General features: G+C 38.2%; 2 protein-coding genes across 3 annotated transcripts in view; one reads left to right on the top strand and one right to left on the bottom strand.

The window, feature by feature from the left end:
- Window positions 1–356: 356 nt before the first annotated feature.
- Window positions 357–5,387, top strand: spast (spastin). Of its 2 annotated transcripts, none has more exons than XM_014005942.1 (17): window positions 357–429; window positions 567–714; window positions 805–885; window positions 957–1,040; window positions 1,119–1,282; window positions 1,371–1,504; window positions 2,356–2,449; window positions 2,530–2,604; window positions 2,715–2,786; window positions 2,862–2,937; window positions 3,022–3,113; window positions 3,189–3,268; window positions 3,349–3,391; window positions 3,475–3,554; window positions 3,634–3,704; window positions 4,764–4,804; window positions 4,896–5,387. In XM_014005942.1, the coding sequence occupies exons 2-17, from the start codon at window positions 612–614 to the stop codon at window positions 5,019–5,021; spliced, it is 1,416 nt and encodes a 471-aa protein (XP_013861396.1). In that variant the 5' UTR covers window positions 357–429; window positions 567–611; the 3' UTR covers window positions 5,022–5,387. The 2 variants fall into 2 exon arrangements, with proteins under 2 accessions (XP_013861396.1, XP_013861395.1); XM_014005941.1 differs by having other exon boundaries at window positions 802–885.
- Window positions 5,388–9,473: 4,086 nt separating this feature from the next.
- opn6a (opsin 6, group member a) overlaps window positions 9,474–10,969 on the bottom strand; it is a 14,433-nt gene continuing 12,937 nt past the window's right edge. Inside the window, exon 7 of the mRNA XM_014005938.1 lies at window positions 9,474–9,846. The gene's annotated coding sequence lies outside the window, so the exon portion shown is untranslated. The remainder of the gene's footprint in view (window positions 9,847–10,969) is intronic.

Below are 10,969 nucleotides of genomic sequence, written 5' to 3'. Positions count from 1 at the left end.
TCAAGTAAAGTACAGATACCGCAAATTATATTTAAGTACAGCAACAAAGTATTTGTACTTAGTTACTTTACAACTCTGATATTAAGGAAACTAAATGATCAAATAGTTCAGTTATTGAGTGAAAAAAAACAGATGCTTTTTTAACTATAAACACACAAGTCCGGCATTATCTAACACTCATATCATCACTATCATTACAGTTCAGAAACATGTTTTTAAAAAACCTGTTCATGTTTCCTAGAGAACAAAAGATTTTCAATTTTTGAGAAGAGTTGTGTGAAGAGTGAGGTTTAAAAGTCATGTCGTTCCCCTTTTAATCCGGAGGGTGGCGGTAGCGCATTTAATACATTTGTAGACCGCCATGAAAWCAATAACAGAAGAAGAAGAGCAAGGGGCGGGGCTTCGGTCCGGAAAGCGGAAGCTAATGGGGTAATTGTTTGTGTACAAATGGACCATAAATATTATACAATAAATGAGGCTAAAAACAAGTTAATAAAGACAAAATCCAATTTTATTTCTCTATAGATTAAATTTAAAAGCTAATTCTAACCCTTTGTTCGCCACAGCGCGCTAAACCAAGTTAAAACCGAGCAGAGGGAGAAAGTAACGCGATGTCATCTAAAAGCAGAGACAGAGAAGAACTACCAATAAACTACCACAAGCAAGCGTTTGAGTACATATCCAAGGCGTTGAGGATCGACGAAGACGGTGCAGGTTTGTTTACTTAGTCTTCAGGTCAGTTATTTAGTGTTAAAATGTGAGATAGCTCCTGATAAACATGCGCTTTCTGTGTGATAACAGCAGATAAGAGAGAAGCTRTGCAGTGGTACAAGAAGGGGATCGCTGAGCTCGAAAGGGGCATTTTTGTGGAGTTGACAGGAACAGGTATTTAAACAAATACACTCATGGTATGCCTAATGTTAGGAAGCTAATTATACTGTGTGTTTTGTCAACAGGACATCAATATGAGAGGTCGAAGAGGCTGCAGGATAAAATGATGGCCAACCTCACCATGGCTAAAGAAAGGCTTGCTGAACTGGGTAATTCTTAGCTAAAAATCTGGATTGTGTTGCAAATTGTTAAAGCTGCATTAACTTGAACTGCTTCTTGATTCCCAGAGGCCACGCTAGAGGAGTCTAAAAACAGAARTCCTCCCCAGTCCACGTCCGGTTCTGTTCAGCCACAGTCAAAGCCTAATATCCAGCCTTCAGCTTCCGGCTCGTCCACTAACCCCAGGCCCTCCACTGCTGTCAGACCCCAGACGAGACCCTCCGACCCAAAGGTGCTTTGATCGTTTCTCATCTATGGTGGAGATCTATGCTTTTGTAAGGCTGGTGAGGGCTTCAGGTGTAATTTGATTCCTGTTCCAGGTGATGCTCCGGACGGGAAAAGTTCACAACGGGAAGCCCACAGCTGTGAAGCAGCCCCCAAGGAGGGGCTTGAAAAACTTCAAGAATGTGGACAGTAAACTGGCCAACTTGATCCTGAATGAAATTATTGACAGGTACTTAAAGCACATTAATTAAGAGCCCCTATGAATGTATGTGACATGATCTATTCACATGAACTATTTAAATGGCTGCAGATGAACAGAGCCTCTCTGAAACTCTGTTGCAATTTGTGTTAAAAGTAGAGACTTTAAACTATACACCAGTATTTTTAATTGTGGTAATAGGTCAGTTAAAACTGGAGTTATGATAAATAGTTTACACCACTTTTTTTTCTAAAAATAATCAACCTATCAAATATTTAAATGTCTGATTTGTTCAAGGAGTTAAACCTTTATTTATTTATTTRTTTTGTAAACTAAAGATTATTTTTGATTGAATTTATTTGAGAAAAAGGGGCAGATATAATAAGATTTTTTTTCTTCTTCTGCTACCTTCATTTAACGTATGATTTGTGGTTTGTTGAATTTATGTTGTTTTTAAAGAAATGAGTAAACTATTTGGAGCTCGTTGCAGCAGCAGGAAACACGGTAATCTTGTGAAAAAAACTACGCAATTAACCATCGGGCTCATTTTTTTCTTGAGCCGAACAAACACAAAACCCTCGACCTCCTTTCCGACAGAAACCCAAATTTATTTAACAACCAGTAAAAAAAATCTACAAGAAGAAGAAAATAAAAAGACGCAAAATTTGAATGGAGTTTGGTGGGGATGGAGAGACGGGGAGAGCAGGACTGAATAATGATATTAATGATATTTAGCGTGTTCAGATTTTATAGTTAAGGTTTAGTTTAATGTGTTTGCTCTTCAGTTTAGCCAGTTTGAAGAATAAAAATTTGTGCCCACCTTCACTTTTCAGCTGCGTTTAAAATGAAACATTTAAAGTAACCCCTTGTGTTCGCTGCAGGGGGGCGTCTGTATCTTTTAATGACGTCGCTGGACAAGATCTGGCTAAACAAGCACTTCAAGAAATTGTCATCCTTCCTTCTTTAAGACCAGAGGTAATTATTTTTTTTTGTAACTTTTCTCTCCTTATTGTATCTGTGCTTCAGAGGTTTAATGTCTCACACTTCCTGTCCAGCTGTTTACTGGCCTGAGATCCCCTGCACGTGGTTTACTTTTATTTGGACCCCCTGGGAATGGGAAAACCATGCTGGTTTGTTTGAACACAACACTCTCAGTTGTTTAAATCAAACTCTGTTTTTTTATTTTATTTGCACATTTATCTTTATTTACTGAATTATAGCCTTTATTTCCATTTGTCAGGCCAAAGCTGTCGCTGCAGAGTCTAACGCCACGTTCTTCAACATAAGCGCTGCTAGTTTAACATCTAAATATGTAAGAAAAATACAAATATTTTCTACATAATGGCGTCATGCTGTGGTGTTTTTAACCCTTTGTGTTTTGTCACAGGTAGGAGAAGGTGAAAAGCTTGTACGGGCTCTGTTTGCAGTTGCGAGAGAGCTACAACCCTCTGTCATCTTCATCGGTCTGTTCTACCCGCTCTACAGGTTCAGTTTATAATTTTAGCTCATAAATAAACCTATTAGTTTTCCTCTGATTTGACTTTCAGATGAAGTGGACAGCTTGCTCTGCGAGAGGAGGGAGGGCGAACACGACGCCTCCAGGCGTTTAAAAACCGAGTTCCTCATCGAGTTTGACGGGGTAAGAGAGTGGGACGCTGAAATCTGATGGGAGAACAAAGGCGTGGTTTTTCACGGCTGCATGTCTGGATTTCAGGTGCAGTCCGGAGGGGACGACAGGGTCCTGGTGATGGGAGCGACCAACCGGCCGCAGGAGCTCGATGAAGCAGTTTTAAGGTAAATAACCACCAGACGTGTTGACGTTTCCTTTTCTTGTTCAAAATCCCAGCTGGTTTTTGATGCTTTTATCTTAACAGGCGCTTTGCAAAAAGAATTTACGTGGCATTGCCTGATGAGAAGGTATTTATCACCCATCAGTGTTTCTGTTTTTGTTTCTCTTGATGTATTTTAGCTCATGATTTTAACTCTTTTTTTCCCTTCAGACCAGATTGACTCTGATGAAGAATCTTTTGGGAAAACACGGGAATCCTTTGAGCTCGAACGAACTGACTTACCTTTCAAAGTGAGTCACCGACCGAGCCTTTACAGTGCTGCTTTTTTAATTCGCTTCATGTAAATTCTTAAAAAATGTTATCTAACAGAGCAACCGAAGGGTTCTCAGGAAGTGATCTGACATCGTTAGCCAAAGACGCTGCTCTCGGACCTATCAGAGGTACGATTCTTTTATTAAACTGGACACAAAATCACATTTTTACCACTGTTTATCAGGCTCACTATGAGGAAATCTTTTTATTTCCTTCTTTTAAGGTTAAAGAGGAAACAGATTTGACAGAAAAAAAGTCTTAATGTTGGGAAAATAAATTTATCTTTCAAGACTAAACTGATAGACGTGAAACCCAGTAAACTAAAAGTAGCAAAATGCTAGCTAAAATCTAAGTAAAAGTAAAGGTCAATTAAATGTATACATTTGCAAAATGCTAGACAAAAACTAAAAGTAGGAAAATAATAGCTAAACAGCAAGAAATGGTTGGCTAAACATAGCAAAAGACTAGCTAAAAGTAGCAAAATGCTARCTAAAAGTTAAATGAGACCAATGGCTGAAAGTTTTAAGTTGCACAATACTCTTTAAAAACTAGCTAAATAGCAAGAAATRGTGGGCTAAACATAGCAAAACACTGGCTAAAAGTAGGAAAATGCATGCTAAAACTGAGCATAGCAAAGGAATTTTTAAAAGTAGCAAAAAGCTAACTAAAAGCTAAATGAGACCAATGGCTAGCTAAAAGTTTAAAGTTGCCAATTAATAGCTAAAAACTAAACAGACTACTAAGCTGGTATGAGTCTAGCTTAAAGCTAAGACTAGCAAAAGGTTATATTTAAGCTAAAACTTTACAAATTGTAGCTTAAAGTAGAAAAAGGCTAGGTAATATATATTTAACTAAAGGCTGGCTAAAGCTTAAAGTTTCAAAACWCTAGCTAAATTGACAAAATGATTGCTAAAAGCAGCAAAGTGTTAGCAAAATGAGCTTAAATAGCAAAAGTTTAGCTAGAAGCTTAATGTAGCAACATGTATGCTAGAAGGTAAAAAGCTGTAAAAGAATACATGGAAGCTAAATTTTGCAAAATGGTCAAAATTAGCACAATTCTAGCTAAAAGTAGAAAAACCAGAACAGAARCAGGTTTAGGAGCTCGTTGGGATTCTCTTCCTCTGGTTTCATCTTTTGTTTTAGACAACTTTTAAATCTTTCATGTAAAAATGTGTTGTTTTTTTCAGAGTTGGGACCAGACCAAGTGCGAAATATATCAGCTAAAGAGGTGAGGCGATGTCGTAAATCACACACAAGTTTTCGTTTGTTATGTAACAACAGATTTTGTGTAGCTACACCCGTTTTTTCCGTTTTCACAGATGCGTAACATCAAGATGAAAGACTTCGAGGACTCCCTGAAGCGCATTAAACCCACAGTCAGCCCAGCCACTCTGAGCATGTACACCAAGTGGAACAAAGAGTTCGGTGACACGACAACCATTTGAGCTTTATTTTTATGTTTTAAGAGTTGGTCAAACGGAATAAAAACCCTGCTGAATGTTAGGGAGCTTGTAATATATGAATATTTGGACATTCTGGGAGAATTATTGGATGATTTTCATGTTTTACGGACAGACTTCGCACTCCTTATTTACTTTATTGAGCCAAGAAATGTTATTATTTATAATTAAACTGTTGCAGAATAGAATTAATTTGTCTCGCTTCAGAAAATAAATTCTTACTGAACATCGCTAAGGAAGTAGACGTGTTGATTGTATTCATCACAAAATGCTCTGTGCGTTTTATGCATCTAGAGTGATTAAAAACTGGCTTCAGTAATAAATATGTTTATTAAAGTTTCGTCGACGTCACAGAGTTGATCATTAATGGTACAGATGAAGTTACTGTATATGAAGGTAGATGGTGCTGCAGTTCTGTTTTTATAGCTACTTTCTTCTGCCTTAACCTGCCTTTTTTTTTAAAGCAAACCCAGAAATGCAGAGCTCTGTTAAATACCACAAACATCACCTGAAGGCAGCAGGAAGAACCTTTAAATGGATTTAAAAGCTTTGAAGTGACTTAAAAGTTAAGCTCAGGTAATTTCTCCCCCGCTGGAGTGTATCGAAACGGCAATGTATCAAGATGGATGGAGTCTGTGTGTTTTTGTCTGCACATGACCTGCGAAGACATTAATCTCTGGTGGAGCCACACCCTTCTTGCCTTTCACCTCTCAGAAACACGTGGACCAGCAGAATGTCTCTCTCTGTGTCGGGGTGAGCGTCGAGCTGCCCCGCGGTGCATTCCTTCAGCCTGCCAGCAGCCAAAACACTTGATGAAAAGTGAAAGTGGGACAAAGACTGAACCCCTTCACCAGAATAATTTTCTGTTAAATTGTCTGTCTGTCATTCCGCCTTCACCGCTCACCTCATCAGCTTCCCCTCCATGTCCCTCAGGACATACATGTGGGGACTGGAGTGAAGGATCGTCTCTGATCTCGACAAGATAAAAGACAAATCGTGTTATAAATTGGGTTAGCTACTACCAAACTAAAATTTAGCTCATCGGCTTAGTTTGAGCTGGTTTTATGTTAGCTGTGGCGAACCACACACCTTGATTTGGGTTGACTCTAAATTTATCAGGTCTAAATTTAAATTTAGTGATTATTTTTAAAGTTTGCTTAAAGTAGTTCGTAGTTTTTTTGAGCGCATAGCAGAGCCTTGCAATTCAGGGTCACAGGTCAACCGGTAAAATGCCAAGATTGCTATAAACGCCAGTGGAATTATGCACATTCAACAAACTCAAAATACAGAATTATAGAGGAAATATTAAAAATCTCACCTGTGAGCCTAAAGGAAATTTTAACGCAAATTCGTCGGGTCTATAAAACGGTGTTGGTTAAAGTTGTGCAATTACAATGGCGTTTCCATCAGGGGCGGAGCTAGACTTTTTTGCAAGGGGTGACCAAGTGTATTTTGTAGGGGGGCACATACAAATAAAGAAGAAAAGCACTCTGGAATWAAAAATTTAAGAAGGTAAGTTGAAATTTTGTGTGATCATAACGAAGAATGGTCAAAAATACATGCTACAAATGCTAGTCACAAATTATTATTCAGGTATTCTTAAACATAAAAAAGCTGAATATTTGTGTAGAAGTAGCCAAAAACAATCGTTACCAAATTCTAAATGCTAATCCTAAATTAAAGATGGCCACCACAGCCAACTTGACTACGATCACATGCTGACTGTCAATGCTAATCCCAAATTAAGCTAACCACTGTTAATCCTAATCCCAAATTAAGCTAACCACTGTTAATGCTAATTTTACAAAAGGGCTATAATTAATGAATTTTAAGCAGCTGAACATTTATACAGTAGTGTCAGAGAAAAATCTTTAAAAAAAATCCAAGATCCCCACCCACGTCAAATATTTGGGGGTGGACAATCGTACCAGAGGACACGCCCATCCGCCCCTCTGGCTCCACCCCTGGTTTCAGTTCCCAATCAATGTGTAAGGTTGGCCCGCTTTGCACATGCACATTTTTTCACTGCGAAATGGTATATTTTGCTAATATGACAGATAAACAAACAAATACAAACACAGAAGTTAAATAAATAAATAATAAATACATTTTGCTTTTATTACCATTTTAAGTGATATGTTTTTGGCTCAAGTCTTTAAAGTCCCCAACCACAAAGCACCTAAATCTGCTCCTATCTAAACATTCCTTTGTACGTTGTAGAGTAGGTATGTGCAAAGAAAATGTGAGCCTTTTTGAATATGATTTGCTCAGACAGGTATTGAGGATGTTAAGCGCACGATTAAAAACACACATTCCTGCTTTTTCATCAGCACCCGACCCTAAAATAATACTGAGAGTTTTGGAGGGCGGGCGGATCCGAACCTGTCGGCTTCTGAAATTTTAATAAAGGTTTATGTTTGAGGAAATTGCAGAAAACGGAGAGCTCCACGTCTAAACTCTRCAGACCTCGGTYAGCAGGTYAAAGGTTAAAGTTCACCACAGGACAGTTAGATGGGACTGAGCAGGTACGGCAGCACAAACCTAGAGTCAGCTAAGCTTTTGTTTAATAAATAACACCATGGAGACAGCTGTGTGTCGTCATATAATTTTAGAACCTGCTAAACTCAGTAAACCTCCAGAACTGAAACAATCTGCTGTCTTGCCGTCGCTGAAAACGTYGTAAACTACTATCAAAGCTGTGACGCTCAGAAAATGACGAACGCAAACAGGGAGAAGGGCTGAGCTGGTCAACAAGTGCAGCGATAATTAGACGTCTGAGAGAGAGTGATTTTAAAATGTGACAGGGCAGCACGGCACCGAGGGTTACACGTTTAATGAGCACCAATGCTGGATCCTGTGTTGGTTTCTGTGTAATTACAATAAAACTAAGGTGGAAGTTTGCTTCTGCACAGCTGACCTTATGCAGTACAGCCGCCCGGACCTCGGTGCCAYGAAGTTCACCGCAGGAAACTTGTCAAAGCATCGTTAAACCTGGGGAGAGAAGCATTCCAGTCAAACAAATCTGCTGAAAATGCTCACCTGCTTCCAGTCTGCCTCGTTGTTTTTTAATGTGTCTAAACACCTGCTTGACACAGAACAGAAACAAATAAACAACATTTCATTAGGAGATTGTGGAGCTAGGATATGAGCCACAAAYGTGCAAAATAAAATATAACCAAAAAAATTTACACTAATTGTTATTTAGTTCACTGTTATTACATTTTGCTAATTTTTACTAAACATTAAATGTAAATGTTTTGTCTAAATAATAAATACTAAATGTAAAAGTTGAATCTTAAACATGGTTAAATGTAGAAGTTTGTATTCTTGAATGGAACAGCCTTTTCTGTTGGTGCACGGCTCTTGATAGGACTTCACCATCCTAAGGCAAAAGCAATCGTTAACGTTGCTAATGTTGCTAACGCTGTTAACGCTGCTSAAGAWRACGTTTRAATTTTAAAKACAAAATGTGTTAAATTAAAACAATATGAATGGTACCTGTGGTCTGGCAGTTCAAAATGCAGCTTGGACACCAGCTGCAACTGCAAGATTGTTTTAGCAGGGAAGCTTTAGCAGCATTAGCAGCATTAACAGAGTTAGCAGCATTAACAGAGTTAGCAGCATTAACAGAGTTAGCAGCATTAACAGAGTTAGCAGCATTAACAGGGTTAGCAACATTTGCAGTGTAAGCAACATTAACAGAGTTAGCAGTGTTAACAGAGTTAGCAACATTAGCAGAGTAAGCAACATTAGCAGAGTAAGCAACATTAGCATAGTTAGCAGCATTAACAGAGTAAGCAGCATTAACAGGGTTAGCAACATTAGCAGAGCAACATTAGCAGAGTTAGCAGCGTTAACAGAGTTAGCAGCATTAACAGAGTTAGCAACATTAGCAGAGTAAGCAACATTAGCATAGTTAGCAGCGTTAACAGAGTAAGCAGCATTAACAGGGTTAGCAGCATTAGCAGAGTTAGCAGCATTAACAGAGTTAGCAACATTAGCAGAGTTAGCAACATCAGCAGCATTAGCAGTGCTAACAGAGTTAGCAGCATTAGCAGGATGATTACATCCTATAACGGCAAAGACTGTGGTCATTCCAAAATACGTCAAAGTAAACTTTAACATTTAGCCACAATGTTTGGTTAAAATGGTTAAATTTTTATATTTAAATTTACATATAATATTTAACATTTAAGGTTAACATTTAGTAAAAGTTAGCAAATGTAAGAACAGTAAGCTAAACAACAATAAAATGTTTGTGGATTTTTTTTAAACTAGGGTTTAACACTCAAAAAGGGAGCTMTATAATAAAAAATGTGTTTGTTAAMATTTTATTTTACACTTGGCGCCCCATACTAGTAGTTTACATTTTTATCTTGAAGCAAATAGACACTGTGCTCAGATTAAGAAAGTCTGGTGTACAGAAACCTTTATTTATGGGACATACTTTATACCCCGCAGTCCTCTAAAAGGATGACTAAATTGATCTCATCCTTCCAAACTTTCACCACAAATTTATGAGTCCTCAGCTTCCTGGAAAGTGTAACTTTTCCACATGAATAAAAAAGCTTGTTTTATTTGTTTTGTTTCAATCAGATTATTTAAGGACAATATTTTACAGGAATACAAGGAGATAACTGAGATKAAGACTTTGTTTCAGACACATTTTTTCTAATAAATACAGTAGAATGTGACGAGAAGAAGCTCATCTGTTCCACAGCTTGAAACACTTACAGTGAGTGAGGGATTGTCGGTCTGGTATGTTGTCCAGGTGTGGAGGAAAGATCTTTGTTGCTTTGAGGATTTGAACCTTCACACATGGGAAGAGGAAGGAGTAGYTGAAGTACCTTTTAAGAAGTTAATCTTAAATATATTCTGCTCACATCCATCACCTGACTCGTGCATGGTGTATYGAACTGGAAGATAAATTCACTAAAATCTTTGAAGATCTCAGAAAAATAAAATACGCTACAATATAAACTATAAATACTGTACAATATAAATGTTACTATTAAAGCCTTCAGATGAACCAAAATTCTTACTTTCTAAAAGTTTGAAACATGTTTGATGGCTAAAAATCTCTTTACTGGGCTATCCATGAATTAGCGGTTAGCTTAACTTCTTTATTTGATCTTCCKCTGCCCATTGCAGGTAAGACACTGACTGGTCATAACTACTCAACATATATCGACTTTTAAGAAATCTAAACCATCTGCAGCTGTGGAGTCTCCACTGTACAGGGTCACTGATCCCGTTAAACCCCAGAGAGCCTGAGGAGACTTATCGTGTTTGAACAAAAACCTTTCAATCAGCCGACGGTACAAAGAGCTCTCCATCACGTCCTCAGTTTGCTGCAGGCCAAACRGCTCGCAGAAACTTCGGTCTGTCAAAAGGCTGAAAGGATATCAGTTGCAGGTTGTTGGTTTTTTCCCAAACAAATCAGTGTTTTGTGGTTTTCTGCATCCACTTTTTTTTTGTTTCAAACATCATCACCAAAGCACGCCCCTCCGCGTGACGCGCTGGCATAATGTGACCCGCCTGAACAAACAGAACCGAGTGCCCAGATAAATGTTTGCATGCGGTCCAGAGCCAACCACCCCTGAGCCACAAAACCGACCCACATTACTCTTGGACTCCAGATTTCACATCCATGGTGTAGCATGAAAAACTCTTCACCTGTGAAGTTTATTATGAGCTACATTATAACAGAATGTAGGCAAGAATTTGGTGATATGATACATATCGTGACACACGATACGATATATCGCAATGTATTGCAATACTGTAATCAAACGATATGTTGCCATTTTTTCTCCAAATTTTTTTTATTAACAAAAATTTTCAGATTACTCACAATGGGCCTCATGCAAGAACATGTTCGTATTCTTATCCTAAATTTCTCTTACTTTTGTTCGTACAAAGGGTTCGTACGA

This window comes from Austrofundulus limnaeus, unplaced genomic scaffold, assembly GCF_001266775.1.
Source record: "Austrofundulus limnaeus strain Quisiro unplaced genomic scaffold, Austrofundulus_limnaeus-1.0 Scaffold33, whole genome shotgun sequence".
NCBI classification, from domain to species: Eukaryota; Metazoa; Chordata; class Actinopteri; order Cyprinodontiformes; family Rivulidae; genus Austrofundulus; species Austrofundulus limnaeus.
The sequence above is the reverse complement of the archived record's forward strand: the minus strand, read 5'-3'. Positions and strand labels throughout refer to the sequence as shown.